General features: G+C 42.1%; 9 protein-coding genes across 9 annotated transcripts; 5 read left to right on the plus strand and 4 right to left on the minus strand.

Annotated features, from left to right (window-relative positions):
* Positions 1-712: 712 nt before the first annotated feature.
* On the minus strand, positions 713-1,348 carry EAF01_008089 (uncharacterized protein; the record flags this gene model as incomplete). The annotated part of the gene is made up of 1 exon (XM_038916345.1): positions 713-1,348. One exon carries the CDS (start codon positions 1,346-1,348, stop codon positions 713-715), a length of 636 nt encoding a protein of 211 aa, XP_038767707.1.
* Positions 1,349-2,337: 989 nt separating this feature from the next.
* Positions 2,338-3,635, minus strand: EAF01_008090 (uncharacterized protein; the record flags this gene model as incomplete). Its single annotated transcript, XM_038916346.1, has 3 exons — positions 2,338-2,898; positions 2,950-3,040; positions 3,094-3,635. The coding sequence occupies 3 exons, from the start codon at positions 3,633-3,635 to the stop codon at positions 2,338-2,340; spliced, it is 1,194 nt and encodes a 397-aa protein (XP_038767708.1).
* Positions 3,636-4,172: 537 nt separating this feature from the next.
* On the minus strand, positions 4,173-6,526 carry EAF01_008091 (uncharacterized protein; the record flags this gene model as incomplete). The annotated part of the gene is made up of 3 exons (XM_038916347.1): positions 4,173-4,463; positions 4,513-6,225; positions 6,275-6,526. 3 exons carry the CDS (start codon positions 6,524-6,526, stop codon positions 4,173-4,175), a joined length of 2,256 nt encoding a protein of 751 aa, XP_038767709.1.
* A 126-nt stretch (positions 6,527-6,652) lies between these two features.
* Positions 6,653-8,462, plus strand: EAF01_008092 (uncharacterized protein; the record flags this gene model as incomplete). Its single annotated transcript, XM_038916348.1, has 7 exons — positions 6,653-7,283; positions 7,331-7,397; positions 7,457-7,565; positions 7,622-7,708; positions 7,760-7,840; positions 7,889-7,960; positions 8,016-8,462. The coding sequence occupies 7 exons, from the start codon at positions 6,653-6,655 to the stop codon at positions 8,460-8,462; spliced, it is 1,494 nt and encodes a 497-aa protein (XP_038767710.1).
* A 2,502-nt stretch (positions 8,463-10,964) lies between these two features.
* Positions 10,965-13,049, plus strand: EAF01_008093 (uncharacterized protein; the record flags this gene model as incomplete). Its single annotated transcript, XM_038916349.1, has 1 exon — positions 10,965-13,049. The coding sequence occupies one exon, from the start codon at positions 10,965-10,967 to the stop codon at positions 13,047-13,049; it is 2,085 nt and encodes a 694-aa protein (XP_038767711.1).
* Positions 13,050-14,167: 1,118 nt separating this feature from the next.
* On the plus strand, positions 14,168-14,696 carry EAF01_008094 (uncharacterized protein; the record flags this gene model as incomplete). Its single annotated transcript, XM_038916350.1, is given in 2 exon segments — positions 14,168-14,207; positions 14,221-14,696. 2 exon segments carry the CDS (start codon positions 14,168-14,170, stop codon positions 14,694-14,696), a joined length of 516 nt encoding a protein of 171 aa, XP_038767712.1.
* Positions 14,697-16,392: 1,696 nt separating this feature from the next.
* On the minus strand, positions 16,393-17,470 carry EAF01_008095 (uncharacterized protein; the record flags this gene model as incomplete). The annotated part of the gene is made up of 2 exons (XM_038916351.1): positions 16,393-16,695; positions 16,877-17,470. The coding sequence occupies 2 exons, from the start codon at positions 17,468-17,470 to the stop codon at positions 16,489-16,491; spliced, it is 801 nt and encodes a 266-aa protein (XP_038767713.1). The 3' UTR covers positions 16,393-16,488.
* A 2,617-nt stretch (positions 17,471-20,087) lies between these two features.
* On the plus strand, positions 20,088-23,465 carry EAF01_008096 (uncharacterized protein; the record flags this gene model as incomplete). Its single annotated transcript, XM_038916352.1, has 6 exons — positions 20,088-20,127; positions 20,189-22,158; positions 22,209-22,298; positions 22,350-22,518; positions 22,580-22,705; positions 22,756-23,465. The coding sequence occupies 6 exons, from the start codon at positions 20,088-20,090 to the stop codon at positions 23,463-23,465; spliced, it is 3,105 nt and encodes a 1,034-aa protein (XP_038767714.1).
* Positions 23,466-23,846: 381 nt separating this feature from the next.
* EAF01_008097 (uncharacterized protein) lies at positions 23,847-24,689 on the plus strand (the record flags this gene model as incomplete). The annotated part of the gene is made up of 2 exons (XM_038916353.1): positions 23,847-23,988; positions 24,019-24,689. The coding sequence occupies 2 exons, from the start codon at positions 23,847-23,849 to the stop codon at positions 24,687-24,689; spliced, it is 813 nt and encodes a 270-aa protein (XP_038767715.1).
* Positions 24,690-24,692: the final 3 nt, after the last annotated feature.

Raw genomic sequence — 24,692 nt, forward strand, 5'->3', positions numbered from 1 at the left:
TCGATATTTTAAAGTTCTAGATTTTAATATAGAAAAATCTTAAAAATTTAAAATTTTCAGATTAGATTTAAAACGATTTGAATTATATATATACAAATTTTCAATAAATTTTATTTATAAATAAGAAAGTTAAAAATTCTATTTTTTGGGATTTTTAATAGTAAAGAGTGGCTCAAAACAGGAGTAGTCTGAAAGTAGAGTATTCAATTTAATTTTTTTCTTTTAGAATATTCTCCTCCGCAGAAGCCAACCCACGCTCACCCGCCGCGGTCGCCATACTGGTAAAAAAATATTTTTCTGGACAAAGAAAATCCCATCGTGAGAACTGTAAAAGTTTTGGATCAAATTAAGGCTTCCGAACTGCAACGGTGCCGGATGCTTGGGCTTCAGCTTCTGCATGACCAATTCACTGCTCAAATCCTGATTTGGTTTCTCCATGCATAAGGGAATCCTTCCCAAGTTCTTGAACTTGGAGAAATTTCCAATATGGCAAGATTTTATGCCCAATCCCGGAACTGCTAAATTCAACGCAACGTGTTTCAATTTCGGGCTCGGATCTCCAAACATGTGATATAAAGCATCATATAGAGGAAAATGAACCTTTAAACAAGCATCGCATTTGAAGGATACATGAGGATTTCTCCGCTCATCCGCATGATCCATTGTACGAGCCGTAGAATATATAATATCCGTTTCAAAATTGACGTACATATTACGAGGTCATCGAAGCCGAAGATCGAAGGCCAGGCCGTCGAGATGGTGAAGAACTGGTGATCCGTGGATTTCTATGAGTATAGTAGGAGAGATAACCTCGAAGCACAGCGGGCTCGGGTAGTTCGTGAGAAAGTTGCTTGCTGACAAGTGAAAAATGGTATTTGAGTGCATGTTCACGAGATTTTCGGCATACGTGAAGAATGTTCGGGGTACGTGGTGTGATTAGAGCAAGGAAGAATTGCTTGAGCAGAGACCAATGAACTACGACAGGAATAATTCGTCGTGCTTCATTGCATATCAGGCGGCATATCTCAAATCGAATGTCAATAGGCAAATCGAGGAAGAATTTAAAAGTCTGAGGTGGAGCGGCTGGGCGCTTTCGAGAAGAAATCCGAGGACATCGATATTGTTGAGAACGGGGAATACATGATTTGCAAATCCGACGTCCACCGTGAAACTCATTGAATGCATTACCAGCTGGAATTTGAGAGACGGTTGGTATTAATGGAGTTGGTGATTGCAAATCGATGGTGCTAGGCCTGCAAGTGTCGGTGGAGAGTATATAATCAATTGGATTATATCTGCTGCTGTTTCTGGGAGACATCGGAGGCGTTTTTTGAACGTTGTAACGCATTACTTTGGAAGAAGTGATGGAGAAGAAGTAACGGTAAAAGAAGCGAGCTTGAAAGCCCTCAATCTCGACAGCTCTCAATCCAAGCAGTTCCCAAGAATATGACGAAAGTTTTACAAGCAAAAAGTCTTAGATTTAATAGTCTGACATGTCATCCATCTTCATTATCATTTTCACCAGAATCTTTTCAGGAATTTCGAACTAGTGGTGGGCCAAGATCTCTCAAATTGTATCTTCATTTCACCTATCAGAAGTAAAACCCTGGCGAAGTCTCCTCTTGTATCAAGGTAAATCTATATCTTATCCTCAATGAGTATACTCGACTCACCACAACATATGCACCACCCAGAAAAGACAAGTATCCTCATCTTTCCCTCTTCCCCCTTCTTTTGTCCGTTTCCGCTTGCAAGTCAATCTATAATCTGTGATCTCAAATTATACATATGATCTCAAGTTACAGCATCCAGTACCCAGCACTCCTCTTTCTTATACTGTTTTGCTTTCGAATTTGCGGTTTAGTGTTCCAAAATCAGGAGTGGTTATGACTACCTGGGCATATCATATAGTCGAGTATCTATCTCTTTCTCTGGATCTCGAGACTCTTCTATATCAAGATTGGACAGTTTGTGGATACTTAAAGACTTCCTTCGAGGGTGGAATGATGATGACTGTCGTTTCAGTACACGCAAAGAAGTTCTACAACAAATACGGATGTAGATAAAAGTATACAATGATATCACTTGACCAAATTAGAAAATAGGTATTAGTTATCAATTTTACGCTACATGAGAAAATTTCAGTATTTAGGATATTGTGAATCTTTCCGAGTGCTTAAGGATTTGATTAGATAGATCTTTCATTCATGATAACCCAAACGCCAGCCCATTTCATATCATAAAAGTCCACTCCTAAACTCCCCAGGATGGTATAATGCTCCATCAACTTTTCCTCCCATGTTTTTTCACACTATCACACTCCTCCATTTTCCCCATCTACCACTTCTTGGCCTCAACGCCCTCTGGAGGTTGAGTCTTGACAGGAGCTTTCTTAACATCCGACCAATTAGTACTCAAAGCAGTGCCATTACTTTCTTGGAAACTCTTCATCATAGCTCTCTTGGTGTCTGGATCCGCATCTTTATAAAGTTTCTTGAAGAAAGAATCCATAGGATCACCACTTTCTCCATCACTGTCTCCGCTTGTATCCTTTGCTCCTTCCTTCTTTTCAGATTTAAGAGCAGACGAGGCGAGGGCATCCCAATCCTTTGGACCATTTCGAGAGGACGTTGGGTAAGAGGGCGCCTTTTCGGCCAAGGGGTTTAGGACTGCAGCGGGGATTTCGGACTTCTTTTCCTCGGTGGATATGCTGGTGATGGGCTCGGTTCCTTCTAATTTGGACCACTTAAGGCCTTGCTTGATCTTGTATAATTCGATCTCGATCTTGAAGGGAGTGATGTTGAACTTGCTCTGCGAGGGATCAATTTGCGCGAAAAGTGGTGAAGCGGTGAAATCGTATGTGTTGCCAGTTTGTCCAATTGGGAATGAAACTTCAACCTATGACGTGTTAATTGCTGCAACTTTGGGAGCTCGGAAATAGTGTCATACCTGTCCATCTTCGATATTGATCTGTGCAGTGTCTTTCGCGACACCTTTTGCATAAATGGTGATTGTAACCTTCGAGTTCGATTGAATCCACCTGCGGAATCTATTAGCTCCTCATTTTACAACATCGAAAGCAAATATCCTTACTCTTGTCTAATATTTTCCTTTGCAGTTACTGCAGGAGCGGCGGCTGAAGCTTTCGAAGAACCCTCTACACCTTTGCCCTTAGGATCTTTTACTGACGGCTTGACAGCAGCCTGCTTATCAGGAACTTCCTTCACAGTACATTTATTACATTCCGCTTCCTCACCACCCGCATTTTCGTAATCCATCTTGACCTTTGCCTGCCACATAGTCAAAGCCTTTTCTTTTGGATTCTTTTGCATGCACCAGGCCAGACATAATCTCGCATCCCCATATCTGCCTAGACCATGAAGAGCGACTGCACGACGAAAGTGAGCGGTACCAATTAGTTCGCGACGAGAACGAGCGATAGCTGCATGGACGGCGGCTTCTGCATCTGCGAGTGATGCTTCGTAATTCTTAGCACGTTGGTGGGCTATAGATCTAGAAATGAGGTAGGTTGGAGAAGTAGGACTTTCCGCGATAGCTTTGGTCAAGTGTTCGATGGCCGCGGGGTAATCTTTCTTATCGATGGCGGCAGCGCCGAGAGCTGCTTGAGTCGACATGATGTGTTTGTGTACTTGGTAATGTTTGAATTGATATGTTTATCTGTTGTGAAATTATTGAGTCTGAATGTTCGAGAATAACGAGAAAACTTTTGGAGAAGAAACGGGGAGATGAATTCATTTATAGATTTGATCTATTGGGACTCGAGTAATAATTGAACTGGAAAGTTCGATGGTTCAATCTTCAGCCTTGTCGGTAGCCTGTAGTATAGCGCTATGTGGAGCATAAGCCACCCAATTGAACCAATTGAAAACTGGCAAACATTAACATTGGCGGGGTTATGATTTAGTACAGAAGCTAGAGCGAAGCTTGGTCGTCTCGAGGTCGTCTAGCGTTGTTATTAGATTTGACTGGTTTCTATTCACCAAGTGTATTGATTTTCCCTGGAGATCTATCTATATAAGTGCATTCACTAGAGAATATACTATCCAACCAAGTATAGATATAAGTATCATTACATTAAGCTAATAGCTGTTATATATAGTCATTACGCCATTCCGAGACCTAGATTCGATAGTCTCCTGCCCCTTGTGTCATTACAAAAGTCTAACATCTCCATATTTCTTGGCGAACAATCCCAATGCTTTCATTGGAAAGATGAACTTGTAGTTGGGATACGAAATCATGCAACTTTTATTGAATACACCCTCAATGGCCTCTTGCAGCCATTCGCCATTAGCTTGTTGCCGGCTCATGATAAGCTTCAATCCTCTTTCGATTGGTGCACGATCTGGGTAGTTGGCCTCAATCAAAGCAATACATGCCCACGCTGTCTGTACAACTTGAGAACCAGATGGATGCTCAATATATTCCGCTTGTTCACAAGACTGAAGAGATGTTAGAACTATTGGCAATCATAAGCGAGAGGCTGCGTACCTTATAGCTTTCAGACCATCCACCATCACTTCTCTGCTTGGAAATGAGAAAGTCACATCCTTTTCTGGCATTCTCACTGTTCTCGTAGGTTTCTCCAATACTTGCAAGACTTTCCAGAGCAAACATGCCAGCATATGTGAAACAGATACCCCAACTGCCATACCAGCTACCATTGGCATATTGGGCTCTTCGGATATATTCAATAGCTCTACCCTTGAAAGCCTTGATTTCGGATGCACGATAATCCGGATAGTATTTTGAGAACAATGATAATGCTGTGACTACAGCGGTTGTGCACTCGGGGTAATCGTATTCGATCATGATTCTACCGAATACCTCAGCTGCATTCAACATTTCCAAGGCTTCTGAACCTCGAGTTGGCTCATAAGATGCACAGCCGCCAGATTGATTCTGGTATGTGAGAAGAGTATCAATGGCATCAAAAATTCGTTGATCTTCCAGCAAAGTTGGATAGCCAGGCGTTCGTTGTAAAAGTAGAACGGCTTTCAAAGCTTCGGAGATACAGTCACTGACAGCATATCCTTGATCTTTGTTACTGAAACCCCATGCTCCTTTTCGTTGCTGACGATAGCAAATATCTTGATCGTCGACATTCTCTCGAATTTGTTGATCCTCAAGAAACTCGAGTGCTTTAGTCAACATAGGTCTCCATCTCGGATCTTCAGCCAAACCAGCGTCCATCACGGCTTGAATTAAAAATGCCGTATCCCAGCATTGCACTCCATTTGTTCCATTCATCAGCATACCTTCATCCTTGACCCACATAAAGTCAGCCATTCGTTCTCGATGTCGTTGTACCGAATACGCATTAGGCCCCTCTCGAATATAGCACGCGAGGAAGTTCATGGGTCCATTGACAGGTCCGAGATTGGAGAAATCGGTATTCTTATCTTCCATTTGAATCAGTTTGAATACCCAATCTTCGGCTTGCTTTGCCAATGCATCGGTCCGGAGATATGGGTTGTAGATATTGACGAGAAACCAATTTGCTGTGTTTAGGAGCCATGATTTGGGATGATAATTGTCTCCTGGATGAATGCTGTTTCGGTTTCCTGCCCAATTGATAGCTGTATATGGTTCGACAAAAAGCTCTTGTCGTAACTGCTCAACAATGGGTGTCGTTTTGTATGCGAACTTCTTCGACCAGATGAATGACATAGGTGCATATACTTGGCGCATGTGAATCCACCATCTCCAAGGATGGAAAGGCACCCAGTTAGGCAACAGCCAAAACTCGGGCGGTACGGGATTGACTATATCCCATTGACATACACCGAGTACGCTCAGCCAGAACTTTGCCCAATGCGGTCCATTCTTAGCACTACCAAGCTTGTGTAATGTTCCTCTAGCTTTAACCATTCGTTCGTCCTCTTCACTGACTCCGACCAATCGAAGAACAGTATAGTTCATGGCAGTCCCGAAAACGCTACTCTCTGCCTCAATGTGTAAACCCCATCCCCCATCATCCGGGTGCGCTCTTGCAAATAGATAATTTTTTATTTCTGTCGCAATATGATCCGGGATTGGAGTTTCGGTGACAGTCCAAGTGATAACCAAGCCAGGAAGCAGAAACATCGGCCCGCCATATTCACATGCCCAATTGCCAGGAGGAAGCTGAAGTTGTTTAAAGAATTCGAGGCAATTGTTGACGGAATCAAGAGGACTCTGAGCTTTTGGAAGATCCGGTAAACCCTGTCAATGCTGTTAGCAATGATGTTATGACAAAGTACGATTTCCATACTGTTGGCAATCCTAAGAAATACTTGTCTGCAGTTGTTTGAGGCCATTCCGCAGCATCTTCGTCATTTTCAAGGTAATGCCATGTCTGCCTACCTCTCTCGTCGAGCAAACGCCATCGAGAGTAATCTGTACGTTCCTGTAATTTTGGCCGTTTTGTAGTCTGCGTAGTATCTGAAGAATCAAATGATCTTTTTTCGCCCGTCTTTGGTTTGGTCTCGGTGTCACCCATAGAATTAAGTTTGGTTCTCGCCATAGTAAGAAAGGTTAAATTCGAATGATATGATACAATTGTCAAAACATCAACTGTATAACTAATTCTAATAAAGTTACAAGCTTTGGTGGACCCTAGATATTTCAGGGGCCAACAAGGCGGTCAAAAATGGCAGTTGGAGATCATCACCGTCACTCTATTTTAGCGTATTCCACATTTTCTCGTCTCCCGTCTTCCCCACGGATCTTCAAATGTTCCAAATTTAGACATCAGACGTCAAACATTCAAACATCAACCGTTGATGAAGATGCACTTCCAGCCGATAGATGTCGAATCAAATTTAAGAGTGCCATGGACTTTGTTCTTCTACAGGATAGTCTGAAGGATACGCCGTCTTCATCGTCTCAGTTGCTACATGACTCACCTGCCAAAAGACTAATCAGTGGAACTGACTCTATAGATCACAGTTATAAACAGCAATCCGCTTCATATCACCACGGAAAAGATAGTGATGTTACCATTCTGTTGACAACACCATTATCAAGGCCCGAGAAGATTGAACATCTGAGTTCAAGGGACACCTCTACACAATCTTACCAAACAGGATCTGCCATATGCAAGATCGAAGAAATTTGCGAGGCCATGACTGATTGTATGATCGGACGAAGCAAACAATTTTCCATTCATTTGAAATCTCGAAGTCGGGGCACAAAAGATGCAAGTTCAGGGAGCAAAGAATTTTTTACTTCAAGGATTGTGCAGTTTCCCAGCTCCTCGCCTCGAGAGACGTGGAAATTTGGTAGATCTAATGTCTTTGTTTGACATCCCTTACTGATGTCAATATAGTTGCGTTGCTACGGATTCTGGAACTTTCTCATGAGGCGCTGGTCACTGGAAACATCATCACCAAAAGGTATACTACTATCATCACTTGGCACTGATGTCCGTTTCAGACTGACAATGCATCATTAGAGACATGTATTATCGAGACCCAGAGCTTTTTACGAAACAAGCAATTGTCGATCGTTTCGTAGATGACATCGCGTGTACCCTTGGACTGAAGCGCGACGCTCTGAATGTGGTCAGTGAAGTCCTTGCCGCAACAGCGTCAATTGTTGGCTGACTTGCACTTTGCAGATGGCCGCTGCCAAAGGATTGGTTACAGGCTGGTTCATTATGAAGGGAAGGAATCAGTCCACAATGGATTATTCTTCAGCAGCAGATGTTTGCTCCTAGGGACTCTCTCTGTGTCACACCTTCTCACTGATTTTGTAGTCACGACTAGTACCATGGGTAAAAGAAATAGAAGAGATGGACCTCTCGCGGGTTAAATGGATACTAGTAATTGAAAAAGAGGTTTGGCACACTTTAATACGAGCTTACAACATCACTGAATGCAGATAGGCGACGTTTCGTACATTGGCAGAAAAGCGATATTGGGAATATTCGACTGCGGGGAGAGGAATATTACTTACAGTATGTAAACCGGAGTATTTTTTCTATCATCATGCGCAGGGCCTGATCATAGTAGGCAAAAGGTTATCCTGATATACAAAGTCGACAATTTCTCCACTATTTGTCGAAGCATTATCCAACAATACCGATATGTGCTTTGGTAGACTTTGATCCTGACGGTATAGGCATTATGTCCACATACAAACATGGCTCTGTCGCACTCGCACATGAAAACGAAAATCTATCCGTCCCCTCCATGCTTTGGCTAGGATTTAGAAGTAAGGACATGATGCAAGGAGGGAAAGAGAACGAGGGTTTACTAACATTAACGGAACGCGATAGACGACTCGCAGTGAAGATGCTGCAAAGAGATGTATGTCAAGAGGACGGAGATGAAGACGAATGGAGAAGAGAGATTCAAGTCATGTTGATGCTAAATAAGAAGGCGGAAATCCAGATTATTGGAAACGGCGACGCATTAGAAAATTGGCTGAATAGAACTTTGGGAAAAGAAAGGAATTGACTGGAATTAATATGAGAAAAAAAAAATCTCTTTAATGAATCAACGACATTATAAAACAATGCAAGGGTCATTGTTTCGGTGAGATCACAAACATGTCGCAAAATACATGGAATGAAGAGGATCAAAATTTACCTCTCTATCTCACGCGACGTCGTCACCTCTCAAAATTGGGCATTTTCAACAATCAAATATCGATGGCATAAAAAGTCTAAAAAGATAATTGAATCCATCACGCGCTATATTTCTCTACTCACGTGAGCTGTGCAAACCACACGATTCTTGACTGTGACCTGGCCAGTGGCTCCTCATCAAGGTACAACAATTGGGACTTTTGGGACTTTATTAACGGGACTGGGACTGGGACTTGCCAACACGGCTATACAGCCGATTTTGTGTGTTGACGAGAAATGTGATGTGGTTCGGGTATTTGTATGGAGGAAGGCGGTGGCCTGGTGGATATGTGTGTGGTGGGTTGAACAAGATGAACGGTGAGCGGTGATCATGGGGTGAGATGAGATGAGATGAGGTGATTTGGTTTATCTTGGGGCGTACTTGGAGTGGTGATGAGTATGATGAAACGATATGATGCTTGATATTTCTGCTGCTCTGTATGTTTTTGTTTATAGAATCAGCTGTGCATGCTACATGCGGTGGTTTTCGTGTGTTTGAGTATGTAACATATGCCATTTGTGAAAGAGAGGGGGATGAGATGATGTTAAGGTGACGATTGACGGGCGTGTTTATATGATATTGCGATTAGCTATTATTTAGTTTCCTGATTTCCTAGTGGAACATTGAAACACCTATGGTGTGATCTTTGGTATTGTATGTTTGGGGGGTGTTAGAAAACCACTCCTTCATATATTTTGCTCTCAGCTCTCAAGTTCCTCATTTGGCTGTGTAGCTTTTTGTGACTCGTTATTCAATGGCTCAGTTCTAATGCCTTTCGAAAGGACTGACTTTAGAACAGTCTCCCTGCCGAAATTCTTGCTTATTCAAATATATCTACGGTATTCTATTCTATTATTGTCTAATCTATAGTTGGGTATATATAATCAAGAGCTGTATGCCGTGTGAATGATACAAAATTTGTTATTCTGGAATTCGATGGGCTAGACACTACAGTGAGAAACTTATTGAAAGAACTGCATGATGCATATTCCCATTAGAAGAGTTTCTTCTACATAGGTGTGAGGAAATGAGACTGCCTAGCAAAGTACCATAGGGGATCAATCAAGCTGGTCTTCTTTCATTAATTGATATTTTTATTAGCAATGAATCATCAATTTTTCCTCAAAGTCACTGTGTTGTGTTTTAATGCTGCAGCATGTTTGCTTGGGGCACAAAGTGTTGTGTTATGATGTTTCCCCTAACTCCTGAGCCCTTGGAGATTTTGAAAGCTTATAGAAGTATCTTTAGATAGGTATGAACTCATAATAACTGAACGAATATGCCCATCCTGGACTGACTATAAACTGTTGCAAATTCTTTGCGATTTTGCTAATATCATTTTCACTCAAAGGTGTTAGTCTAATAATAATTGTTTGACCATCAGTTGCTAAAGAAGAACAAGATATTCACTCTTTACACTGGAACTAAGTACTACTCACTCTGAGCTTTCAAACTTGCATCTCAATACTTGTTCACTATTCCATCAGATCACAGAAAAGTAGTACATTCTTGGTGATTATATATGGATCATGATGAAGTAGCATATGCATTGAGAAAGCCTCTATACTCAGGTAGTTGAAGGGAGCCCAAGGAATTTCCCAGTTCACACAAAATATTCACAGTTGTTTCAATGTAATCTCCATCTATTGATCATTTGTGAATGAATTCACTAATTTCTCGAAATGATAATGACCAATTATTATCCACAAGTCCTTATTCCATCATCTTAAGTTTTCTATGAGGCTGAAATAAGTCAACAATCACTTTCTCGGCTTACCTAATCATCACATTTGTGTCTCGAATTTCAATGGCAATATTGTTGTTACTATTTTATGATCTACGCCCATTGAATACTACACCTGCAGCAGCTACAATGCCTCATCAATCTTTGAACCTCCAATCAACATATCAGATGGCAAGAACAGCCACTTCTAATGATTTCAAACATGCATCTTAGCCAAATTGCAATAATACCCGTGGACCTAGTTACAGTATCCATATTAGTTTCTCATTGTCAGAACATGAATCATGTGACTATGAAGGAACCATAGTAGCTAGTGAAGTGCTTAAGTCCCGAGGACCCCATTATCAGTGCTGCTTTTCTACAATTTTGCCGACGTCAAATATTTTGACAATTTATATTTAAGTACTTATTATACTTTCATCCACCCATTTCATACTAATAACAAACTCTACAAAACAAAAGTTGATTGTCTTTTTGACGTTTTGAAGAACTTTTTTTTTCGGGTTAGCTCGACTTCGGTCTTGAAAGACAACAAATCGATTCTACAACCTCCCTATCCACACTCAACCACATTTCAGATAAACGCCATGGTTGATATCACCAACAGGATCGAAAAAGCCGAGCGCCTCAAATCTCTGAACGTTTTGAGCTGCGAAGTAAAATATAGGGAGATAGATGACCTAGCTCGAAGACTATCGGAAGTAATTCTGTATAATTATCGAGCACTGCGCCGCATCATTGAGTGCAAAGAGGAAGCTCTTCGGCAACGGTGGACCAAGAAATCATACGCGCAGCGACGTAACATATTACAAGATTGCGATATTGAATTATCTGAAACGCATCTCGCAGACTACACACAACTTTGTCGATTGCAGGTGGACCCTGATAGAGATCCGACCTCTACCAGGCAATTGATATCTAAAATCCTGAGTCATCGAAATGATTTTCTACACCCACAGTTGAATGTCGAAGATCTCACTAAGGTGAAGTCTATGCTCCTACTGATTAATTCTCGAGGTCGCAATCCTCCTCATCTCTTTGCGAGCGCAGATCTCAGGGCGGCAGACTTGGGTGTGGCCGGTGGTTTTTTATCCTTACGGTTTTTGAAGGATCATACCTTACTGCTCGAAGGAGAGTCGGTGGAGACTTATGGACGGCTAGTTAGGTGGACAGACGAAACGATGAAGGAGAAGATCCTGGCAGGGTTCCAACATTTGCCACATGAGGGTTTACTGATTCTTGAAATACAGTATAATATTTATTTGTTCCTTGTGAATTGGTGTCAGGCGCTTCTTCAGGACATTGAAGTCGCCACAATATGGAGGCTTCCTATTGAACCAGAGCCACCGCTACTTGTAAAGACTTCCGATAATACAACGATGGCTTCAATAGCCATGGAGACGCCATATCTATTGCCTTCCAAGCTGGATTTCAATCGCTTGCGAGCTGTAGTCATTGCCAGGCGACTTAGCGCGGAAGATTATATCCACGATTTGAGAGAGAACCCCGGTATTTTCGCTGATGCTATGGTGGAAGCAAGTGAACATAGAATAGAGAGAGTGCTAGATGATGAGGGTAAAGCTAGCTCATCTTTGGGCACGCCAGAATTCTGGGAAGATTTAACTCGGGGTGTGGTGGCAGATGCATATTCTGACATAATCAGCTGGGATATCGTCAGCCAACAACTTGAGCGTCTAGGTATGCTTCAAGTCAAACATGCCGCTGTTATTCATCCGCAAAATTCTCTACCAGAGGAGTTTTTAAGAGAGTTATTGGGCCTCAAGAGTGTGCTTAAACTCATACAAACGGGACCTATGAATAACTTGACTCAGGGACTTCCGGCTTCCTTGCCTTTTCGCCACAAGTTCCATCGACTATCGGTAACTTCTGGTTCCGGACAAGCTACTCAACAAGTTGACAGAGGAATTTCTAAGAGTGAAGATCTTATGATTCAGCTTTTCGAGATAATATTTACTCCAGAAAAGCAGGCATTCCTAAGTTTACCTGCAATTATGGACGAGATCAAGCACATGATTGAAGAGGACCTCGAATTAAAGGCAAAAATCACACCGTGGGTATCCCGAGTAGTCTCTAATCTAGGATTAATTTTTCGACTTAGACAAGAGATAGATTCTTATCTACCATTGGTAACAAGTTTTCCAATGGAAAAGGAAACACACAAGGACTGGCTCAAAAATGACTTACGAGACCGGTGTTCAGTGTTACACAGGACAGAACATTATATGACATTTACTTTCAAGTCATTGAAAGCGCTAGCAGACCCTACTGATGGACGGTACCACTATCCATGTGACCAGCGACGAACCAAAAAGATTACGGAGGCAATGCAAAGTGCTGAGGGAAAGTTAGACTATTTTTGGACTAGGCTAGATTTCGAATATCGCCGACTCTCCCGCTATGCTTTGAACAAGACTGTTCGCCATAGATATACCAATATTCGGACTGTAGAGAGGACACCTGATTGGATTGCGCCCACCAGACCAGCAAGAGTCTTTTCTAAAAGTTTCCAAGTTTCTACTATACCGCAATTCTCTACTAATGAGCCAGTATCCAACTTTGTTGCTCCTGAAGAGAAGATTAAGCCAAAAACCCGCGGAGTACCTACCCCCTCTGCGAGTCTTGTTGAAGTGACTGGCGAACTACCAAAATGAAGTGAGTCTGAGGACTCAAGTAATGTCTTCAAAGGGCTTCAGATCTTGCACAAAATCAAAGAGGCCAGAAATTTCGAATACTACCAGCGATTCACAATGTGATGAAATATTTGCTAGCAATACTGACTACACTCACTGTTGTCGCTTCAGTCAAAAATGACCCTCAGAGCCATCTTTGATACCGGTCGCATGCGCAAATTCTGCTGGAAATCCGCCATCTTCTTCTACAAGACTCTAGACAGTCTGACGTGGGTGTGCGGATACTAGATGTTAACTCTTCGTGCTTTACCTCCACCCAAAAGTCCTCTATGCTTCCAAAAGACCTCTCATCATATTCTGTAAGAGGCATATAGGTAGAAAGCAACAGTTCTTTCTCATCATTTCTATTCAATCAAAGAGTTGAATCTTCCAATATGCCCTATACGGTTACATTATGCTTACTCAGCATTATTTCAAGCTTCGCTAAATAAATTTGATCCACTATTTTCCGATCTAACTTCATCTCGGTCAATTCTATTTGTTACAACTGGACTATTCATCACCATGAGCTAAAGCTCAACAACCATACTCATTCAATAATGTCAATCTAACCCCGCTCGCTCGAATCCTCCCTCTTTTGCACACATGTTCTACTTCACGAGCAATAGCGCTTGGCAAATATTGACTTCTGGGTAACGAACCTCGTTATCTAGGTGAGGATCTACTTGATAATGAATATCTTGATGAAAATGGTCTCCTCATTGACGGCGATTATGAAATTACTCGAGGATTTTACATCAACCCCTCAATTACACTTCACTTCACTTCACATGTAGAAGATCAGGATATTAAGCATCACCCTCATTGGAAAGAAAGCGAGCCCACAGATTTTGAAGGCGGCATATTCGCGGAAAGCTCTCTATTTTCCGGTCGAAGATGTGTTGGATTTGCTAATGGGGTCTAATAAGGTTAGTGAAGAAATCAGATATCTGGCTTTTAATCTCGATCTCCCTGGAGTGGGACACAGGATCTTGGGGTATCATGATTTAGGGTTGGGTCCTAATGGAAACTGAACGGGTCTGGAGAGAGTGATACTTTGTTGGAGGGTGTTGGTGTGGTTAGAATTGCGGCCGAAAATGATGACTTTCCAGAAGACTCAAAGGAAAAGAAACATTCTCCGTTAACACAAAAGACAAGTCTACTTCCTCAGTCATAGACCTCGAGAAGGAAACAAAACTTTACGGGATTAGTCAATCTTTCACCGGCCAGTCAGCAGGGGAAGGCAGCGCCTTGTTCAAAAAATGTATGTCCAAATACTCAAAGTTTTCTGGAGATTTAGTTTCTCAAACAGAAGCATGGTTCGAATGTTTCAAACCGACTGGAAGCCTAGGTGTAGACGGAAGACCTGCTGTTAGTTATACGGGTACATTGGGATTGGGAGCTCTCAAGCGAAATGGTAACAAGGAAGAGGAAGAAATGCTCGATATTCTACCATTTATAGGTTTAGGGATAGTAAGCAATTACATCAGTGATAAAGAAAGAGATTCTGGGGGATTGGAAGAGAATCCTTTTGAGAAAATGTGTTATGATAGATATGGATCATTTGAGAAAGATGAAGCCAACGAGTACAGTGTCTTTGGGTGTTCGGTAATCATAGGGGAAGACTGATTTCTTCAGTCGAGGAATTATCGAGCTTATATACTTGTTTCATATTTCTCCCGTATCGAACGCAATCACAGCCTCTTCTTCTTACTCTGAATGGGAAACATGTCTTCACACGTATTGTCGCCGCTTCAATAAAAGATCAGTAACTCATTGTCAGTTTAACAAGCTCTTCACCCGTTTTCCTCCGTCTTAGATTAAAAACAACTTCAATGCCAAAAGGTTCTTCTAGATTTTTCCTGTTGCCCCCTACATCCACATTCTTCACTACTACGCATATACTTCCTCACGCCACGCTCTAATCCCGCGCCTTCATCTTCCTCCCCTTCCAACACCAAAACCAAATTCTTACCACCACACCGGAAATAACCTCTCATACCGGTCTTATCCTATTCTATATCAAGTTTTCTAATGCGTCGCTGAGACCGATCACTTCAGATGTGCAACCAAACTTTTTGTGTGGAAAAGTTCATGTGATTTGGGGTTTTGGCTGCTAGGGGTTGATTGAGAGGGCCACCCCCGACGCGGGGAGGAGGTGATATCTTTAGAGGTTGGGTAGGGGAGGATTGACGGAGGAGAAAGGGTGCTTGGATTCTTGAATGCCAGGTATGATCAGTGTTGGATGTCAGTTCGCCTGTTGATGTTGCACTTCGAGGGTTTGATGAATATGAAGATCTCTAGCTACCTAACAACTGATAGATAGAATGAGCTTAACAGCGAACCTAATGCTATTCGAGAATACAAGATCTTTCAAAAACTTACCTATCCTTTGTTTTGGCAACAGAAGATATTTTATCAATAAGTCATATTCCATACTTCCGATTTGAGAATCTCATTTTGTAGATTCTGTATCCACGGTTCTATCTTCAAGATTTCAGTGGCCGAGTACCGGAGGAAAAGGATTAGGAATCTATCCCTAGAGTTTTGAAAATCAACTTGAGTGATGATTTGCTATCAATCTTGGACTGAAAAATCTAAAGCAATGACTTCAGTATATCCAACATCCAACATTCATCCCCGACAAAAACCTCTATGTCATCAAAATAAAAAAAGCGTGATGGACATTCAAAATGCCACTTTGATAGAACAGAGAGATAGACTCGAAAAAACATGCAAACACACGATGAAGAATCTTCATATCTATTCTCCATACCTATCTACTGAGATATATCATCGACGCAACGCGTAGTCTTCCTTGATGAATTTTCTCACTAGATAGGTAGGGTATGATTGTAGTATTTGATAGCTACTATATATGGTGAAGTGGTGTTGTGATAATGGGAGTTTTACCATGGTCCATAGAGCCCTGACTGAAGTAGCATTCATGATGAATTATCGTTGTAAAACGTAGGTACTCACGAAATTAAACAAGACGCTCAATTGCGTGAGGATGAAAAGGCCACAATTCAGATCCACAGGAAAATACACAATCAACCACCTGTGCCAGCGAATTATCTCTATCTTACAATTCCTCTCCACCAACATCTCAAGAGTCATACCCTCAACAACCAAATCCACAACAGCGAACTTCACAACAACGATAAGTAAATAAGCAAAACCCACAAAAAATTCGTAGCAAACAGATCTATTTTATTCAAAGCCGAATATAAAGCTAAAACTAGCAAGATTGTTCAAGCCCTTCTATCTCTAGAGCCGCTGAGAGCTAGCTATAATGATTACCTACATAGGTATCTATTCTCCATTTTCCGCGAAATCATCTCCCACAACAAAAAAATTTCATCACCCCATTCACTATCCCCGAAACCTCATCACCTCCCCTTCACAACAGCACCCTAGCTCAAAAAGGAGAATAAGTATAATCATTCCTCAAATTACTCAAACTTCCATCCGCATTGCACAAGGAACCTTGAGGTTCGAGGTTGTAGTCAGAGGTGCACATGAACCAGGAATAGCGGGAGACCCAGGAGAGATTGTCCATCCAGGGCATCACTTGGCCGATGAAATATTCTTGGTCGGCTTCGGTGACGGGGCTCCAGAGGGCGAACTATGAGTAGGGAAGGTTAGCGGGGGGTCAGATAGGTGGATGGTGTGGGGTTGCGGGTGCGGGGTTTGAAGTTTCGGGAGGAAGAATGTGGTATAAAAGGTTGTTTGAGATTAGAGGAGATAATGGATAAGAAAGCATGTGTTAAAGTGAAAGATAGAATGAAATGGAAAGGATAGCATACCTCAGTAACCCAAATTGGGCGATTTCCACCAGCCGCATAAGCAGCACCGACATAATTATAAAAATCTGCCAAATAATTTTGACCACCAACACTTTCATACCAATGAATTGGCACGAAATCGATCTGGCAGCCAGTGCACAAGCTCAAGAAAGATTGTAACCAAGGCAATCCGCTAGGACCATTTGTAACCTGAGGAGCACCCAGTGCAACACGACCTGCAAAAGGTTGAACGTAGGTTTTCCAGGCATTGGCAGCTTGTTGAGGACTCATGCATGATTGACCTCCCCCACATGCATCGGGCTCATTGAAGGCCATGGTGTGACCGGTACCACGAGCGATGGCGGCATTGACGTTGGCGGCCCAGTTGGAAGTGTGATCGGAGGAGTCGGACCAGAGACAAGGGATAAATTCCATGGAGGTGGGGAAGGAGGTTGGCATGTAGGAATCCCAGTTCCAGGCCCAGTTGACTTGGGAACCGCCGCCGTTGAAGTGTTGGATGAGGGAGACGTCGTTGAAGGGGACACCTCGCTTAGGCCAGGTGGCGAGAGCGGTTTGGGTGAGGAGGAGAACGGAGATTTGCATGATGGTAATCATGATTTATATACTGTGATTGATTAGCTGGTACCAAGGGATTGGGTAGAGGAGGTAGAACTTACGTTTCACAACTCGAGAAGATCACTCGAACTCAATTGCTAATGTTTATGATGAAACAAAAGGCTTCTGCGATTAGTTAGAGTCAGCTATGAAGGCTGTGGGGAGAGTGGATTGTTAATCCATAGCAGATTGATCTGAAGGATGCACCAAAAGTCTGGATATGAACTTACATGATTGTATACTATAAGAGTAGAGGTGGATTGGAAGGAAGAAAAAGAGTAGGGTGGAAGTGCTGTTGTGACTGTAACGAAGAGAAAGATCAAGGGAAGAGGGGAAGAAGCGAACACTTTTATCTCTCTTCATAACTATGAGGTGATTGGGAGTCGGGAGCTCTAAAAAAAACTGTTGAACTAGTTTGACAAGGGTAGCAAGGGACATTCCGATATCAGAAGAGCTGTTGATGGGCCGACAAGGTGCTTGGTTTGATATCAACTAGCATTCAACTTGCTCACAATTGATACTTTTGAAGAGATCCACCGGCTTCTAGCTCAGGTCGATCTCAGTGAATAGTTGTTTTAAGGGTTCATACATTTTGACTAGTTCCCACAACTAAGCGTTGGCCAGCTGGAGGTAGCATTCGAGTCAATGTATCTATCTTGATTGCAAGAGTTGTGCAGATGAGTTTAGCTTGAAGGCAACGAACAAGATCGGACGAAGTTCAACGACATTTGATTGGACAAATAGACGTGATAAAGACTAGATCGATCTAATTGAGGTTTAAGGCGGCATTCAAGAGGAATCTCTGCTACCTTTGAGCAAGTTTTTTAAATTGGGGTGCATAAAAATAACTGAGAATAAGTCTCACTTTATATAGATAAACAATGAAGCTTTCTATACATAAGCATCTCCGGTCAATACTAGTAGTTTCTGAAATATTTTGTGCATCGAGAAATTCTTATATCATTCGCTACGAACCTGGATGGTTCGGAGTGTATATTTATCTAGACTAGATTTATTTCTGGATAGAAAAGCTTGCAGGTGAAGAGTGTTGATGAAAAATAGCTAAGAGTGTTCAGAAAGTCCCAATGAGTCAATCATGAGTATAGTATGCACAAGGAGCAAATATAATTCTGTGAAATATGAATGAAGAGTTAAAGCAAGAACCACAGAAAACATATCATATGCCATCAACACAGACTTATATTTAAACTGATGGTAGGATGCATGTATAGATAGTATAGCCCAGTTAAATGTCATCATGAAAACATGAATTGAAGAACCAAGTCAAGAGAATTTGTTATTACCAAGCAGACTTGAAAGCAATGAAGGGAATTTTAGTTTACTGAAAACGGTTGTTAAACGTGCAACAGTAATCACTGCTGATGAATTCCTACATCATTGATAAGCTCATAGCAAGAAAGTTAGCATTGAACACTATTCATTCAATGCCAACATCACTTGTCTGGCAGACAAGTATTACCTTCCCTAGAAAAATCATGTGATAAGAATCACGTGTCTAGAAGCATTGGCTCCAGGACTTCTGGATATGTTTCAGCCTTAACATATCAGCCATGTTCCACTCCTAAATCCCTCGAGCACCCTTAAAAAGACTCTACATCAGATCTATATTAAGAAAATACATCCAATTGATGATTGAGTGGCTGAAGTAGCCCTACCCCAGATTTTCGTATCCCCTTGATCATATTAGTCAAAAGGTTAAAACAACCACTTTGCTAAAACTGTTGATCTCAGGGTATCTCTAACCCATTACAGAAGTTCAACCTGGGCATTCAAGATAATCTTCTATATTCTCATAAAATATTATGATTGATAAGAAATAATCAGTAAATGGATGCTACCGCCCAACTTAGGAGCAAACCCTCGATTTAGGCTTGACCGCCACACCACTCGACCTATAGATGGTTCAAATGATGATGGTCTGAGTCAATAAGGGGGAGCTGACCAGGGGCAAAGAAACAGGGACAGATATATATATGAAGTCCGAGCCATGAGTTGGGCTTTTATGAATGATGGCAATCAAAAATTGTTATTAAAGTTGCTATTGGAAGAATATTTGGAATAACCAAGTCAAGACTCAACGCCAGTCATGAAAGAGTAAGTTAGTTGTCACCTCCAGCTGTACATGATACCTCCAGTATCATGTATTACATAATACACACAGAAAAACAAAAAGTGGCTCAAAGTGGCTCAAAGTGGCTCAAAGTGGCTTGTTTCACTCCATATAAGGATGATTTCACAGTATTAGCCAATCAGAAATGATAGAAACAAAATCATTCTCCACATCTCTGATAAGAACGTCCAAATCTAGAATTGATGCTTAAGACCTTGTTGATTGATTGCCCGAGCACCTGAATTGACTTCTTAGGTTAACTTATACCAAAACATCAATTGATCAACTAACAACTGAGAACCCCGAGCCCAGCACAGAAATGGTCACACACTTTTCCGATGAACGGATTATGCATTATCTCAAATCAATCCGGGTAGAAACGCAATACAGAAAGCTTTAAGGGGATATATCTTGTCCAACATCTCACTCACATCGCTTTAAGACAAACCCAAGAATTCGTCCTACCAAGAACATACCCGAGTCACCATGAAGTTTGCAAAGGAGCTGGAGCAGAGCCTCGTGCCTGGTATGATATTCACCAGTATTTACGTGTATTTCAACTCGCATTCTTACTGACGATTGTATAGAATGGCGTGTAAAATACCTCGATTATAAGCAAGGCAAGAAGATGGTCAAAGCAGTCGCTCGTGCAACCAATCGTATAAATGCAACCCCTCGATCAGATGCGCGAACAAATTTGAATCCTCAAAGTGGCAGTATATACGGTGCTACATCCCCTCTCGCCCCAAGAAGGCCTCAACCGTCCGGAAGGTTTGATGGTACGACCGACCGTCCTCAGTCAGCTTCCGGGAGGGTATACGAGGCATCTCACGGAACTGGGGAGGAAACGGCGTCATCGAACCCTGCTTCATCGATACCAATCGCAAGTAGGCGTGTACCCACAGAGCATACACAAGATGGAATGTACGGCAGCTTTGTGCCAACCCCTCCTGCCATGGATATGCACAATTTCGAACTCCCAGATCCAGCGATACAAGCTGACTCTCCCCTTGAATCCTCAGAGCGTATGATGTCCACCGTTTCAAGTAGGAAAAATTCTCTGGAGATTGACGTACCATCAAGAACCCCAGAAAGGAATCCTATGTCAGCCTATCAGAGCGCATATGAGGTGGGTACAACTGAAAGTCCGACTAGACCCAAGTTTGCTTCACTGAGAACCCCCGGGTCGCGCGCCGAATCCCATGATATTCATGGGCAGCAGATCCTGAAGCGAATCTTCTCAGTTGGCACTCCATTATCTAAACCACACAGTCGTCCTGACGTCGATATGGTTGCCTTTGATCATGTACGAATACGTCAGCAAGAATTTCTCTCTTGGATGGATAAAGAGCTTGACAAGGTCGAAACTTTTTACAGGTCCAAGGAGGATGAGGCGGGAATCAGATTACAGGTTTTGAGAGAACAATTGCATGAGATGCGAAACCGCAGGATACAAGAAGTGGCAGAAGCAGAACATGCAAGGTCAATACGTAAAGATGACGAGCGTTCAGTAATGGGAAGGATTTCTCGTGGGCATTCTGGAGATCAAGATCTCAACAGGCATTCCTCTCAAGAACATCGAATTGCTTGGCTGGCGCCTTTTGGGAGAATGGTAGATAATGCAAAAGCAACAGCATTAGGGCCACATCCAGGAGCCAACTCTAGGGCATTAGCTAGTATGAGAAACTCGCCCGAGTTGCAGTTTAAGTCTCAACCAGACGACGGAGTTGCAACAAACGGCAACCGCGATTATGTCAGACGGCCTTTCGAAAACGATGTATCCTATCGAACCGCGAAACGAAAGTTGAAGCTGGCTTTGCAAGAACATTACCGGGGTATGGAACTTCTAAAGTCCTACGCGCTATTGAATCGGACCGCGTTTCGTAAGATCAACAAGAAGTATGACAAGGCAACCAATGCGCATCCCCCCCTTCGGTTCATGACGGAAAAGGTTAGTAAGGCATGGTTCGTCAATAGTGATGTACTTGATGGGCACATACATACGGTTGAAGATTTGTACGCACGATATTTTGAAAAGGGTAATCATAAAATTGCGGTTGGAAAATTGCGCAAGACTGTTGGAAAATCGATGGACCAGTCCGGTAGTGCATTCAGAAATGGGGTGCTGATTGGAATTGGTGCTGTCTTTTCGATCCAGGGAGTCATCTCCGGTACTGAGTACTTGGATCACCCCGATCCTGTGATCCAATTTCAAACCGGATATCTGCTGCAAATATACGGTGGATACTTTCTCGGGTTATATTTATTTTCGTTATTTTGTTTCGATTGCAGTGTATGGACTCGACACAAAATTAACTACAAATTCGTTTTCGAATTTGATCCTCGGCATGATCTGGATTGGCGACAACTTAGCGAATTTCCAGCATTTCTCATTCTTCTATTCGGCCTATTTTTGTGGATCAACTTCTCTGGCTACGGAACACCAGAAATGTTTATATACTATCCCATCATTTTGATCTTCGTTACAGTCGTGATAATATTTATGCCTGCTCCTATAATTTTTCACAGGAGCCGGAAATGGTTTGTTTATTCTCATGTAGGTCTCTCATCACTTTACTACATACAACTCGTACTCATCTTCAATAGTGGCGTTTACTTTTGGCTGGATTATACCCCGTAGAGTTTAGAGATTTTTTCTTGGGTGATATGTATTGCTCCCTTACCTATCTAACGAGTGTAAGTTTCTTCGTCAAATGAATTATAGATCAAATCTCACGCATCGAACAGAATATAGAGCTCTTCTTTTGCCTTTATGCGACATCCTGGCATAATCCTACGAAATGCAATTCCACAAACTCTCGTCTTCTTGGATTCTTTTCGACCTTACCAGCTATATGGCGTTTACTTCAATGCTTCCGACGTTACCATGATACTAAAAATATGTTCCCGCATTTAGGTAAGCAATTACTCCAGGTTATTTAATATTATATACATCCGTATGCTCATCAACATGATAGTCAATGGTGGTAAATATGCTATGACCATAGTATATTATGTAACTTTAAGCATCTACAGAATAGATAGAGATAGGACGAATTTAATTGTATTCAGCTTTTTTGCTGCATTAAATGCGGTATACGTCAGTAAGTATTTTATCCTTAATGATTCGTGATCTTTAACTGATCAAATACAGGTACCTGGGATCTTTTGATGGATTGGTCTCTGCTTCAACCTGGAGCTAATAAGCCACTTCTTCGCGATCTTAGAGGATTCAAGAGTACCTGGTGGTACTATGCAGCTATGATTATCGATCCAATCCTTCGATTTAATTGGATATTTTACTCGATATATACTCACAACCTCCAGCACAGCAGTACCGTATCCTTTTTTGTCGGATTCTCCGAAATTACTCGCAGAGGAATGTGGACATTATTCCGTGTTGAGAACGAACATTGTTCCAACGTTGCTCGTTTTAAAGCATTCCGCGATGTTGCATTGCCATATGATCTGGAGTCCGGAGAATCGGAGGAGTCTCAGCCTATTACTCCTGTTGAAACAAATGAAATATCATCGGCACTTGATAGAGAGCGCACCCACACAAGTGGTCTCTCACGCCAGCAGACCAACACCAGTTCGACACGCCGTCGCCCACAAAGAACTTTTACTAAAGTTTTGGCCGACGCGCATATTCAAGATTTTCAAAAGAAGAAAAAATCTACTGCTAATAATGGAAAGGGTTTGGACGGAACTGATGAGACTGATGTCGATATAGACCGTGCTACTAGTAGTGAGGATGATGATGATGATGATGAGCAAGATGCACAAGATCGTCTGGATGCAGATAGTTTAGTTAGAGGTGGACCAGACAAAAGGGGAAGGAGAAAGAGTCGAAGAGGGGTTTAGTTGTCATAATATGGTGGGCAAGGCTAGTTTATATATTACCAGCTGTGACAAGTCATGATGGAGTTTACTTGAAAAGTTGATGTTCATTTATTTATCTTCTGTCAATAGATCAAACAACCTTTTAGACCCTGAATCTGTAATCCTCCTCTCTATGCGACAATATTGGATTATGTTGACTGAGGGCCATTGGTAACGCCCTGATCTGGGAAAGCAGTCCGGTGTTGGATTATCACGTGTTTTTCCGTTTCGTGGCTGTGCCGCTCGCTAAACTTTCCCGGATGATATAAGTTACCCATAACTTCCATCTTCTTTGCTTACACTTTACTTTCTCTTTATCATCTTCATCGCCTTGCAAAATATGCTCTCGATCACCACTTTCCAATGCCAAGACGAAGAAGGACCGCCCGCAAATTCACAGTGCCGCCTAATCCTCCCAGGCCGCTAGGAGGAAAACTTTGTTGCTACAGGGCGGTCGTGTATCCTGCACACAGTGTAGAATATACTCGACTGCCAAGCAAAAACTGTAGCTAATGCCATAGTTTGCACATGAAAGGCACCTTGCCCTTGATTTCGGAGCAGATCATGCCCCCCACAACATTTCACCAATTTTCTCTGCTTCCAGTCGAGATTCAAACAGAGATTTGGAAGCTTGCCGCCAGTTTCGCAGCTGATGAATCTCGTGTCATACCAATTATTGTCCATTGGACACCTGGCTGCTCGAGCCAAAGGTACAGCGAAATGAAGAACAAGACTCCTCTTTTTCTGACACCCATTTCTATCATACCTCCGCTGTTACATGTCTGTTCCATCTCTCGCTCACTAGCTCTGCCTCTATATGAGCTCGTGAGCATGTCCAATGAATCTGGTCATCAAGATAAGATCAATGCTATGGGCGTTCGACTCAATGTACCCTCCACGCACGGCGATGAAGCAACAGGCATTTATGTTAATCTCAAGAAGGATATCGTTTATTTCACAAACCATGATTTTTTTGATAAGACATGGAATCAACATTTTCCAATGTCAAATGCACATGCAGATTTGAAAGATCGTCTTATATACGAGCCACAATTTTGTCAACCCTGCTCAGACCTTTTGTTTCCGGTTAATGATGCGCTTCGTCTGTTATTTGGAGATGTGGATATAAGGAAAGAATTGAGGAATATCGGGTTCAGCTTTGATATTCCAGTGAAGAGACATCATTTCTGCTGGGGGGGGGTTTAAATA

The sequence above is a fragment of the Botrytis porri genome (genome assembly GCF_014898465.1).
Source record: "Botrytis porri strain MUCL 3234 chromosome Unknown BPOR_011, whole genome shotgun sequence".
Lineage (NCBI taxonomy): Eukaryota > Fungi > Ascomycota > Leotiomycetes > Helotiales > Sclerotiniaceae > Botrytis > Botrytis porri.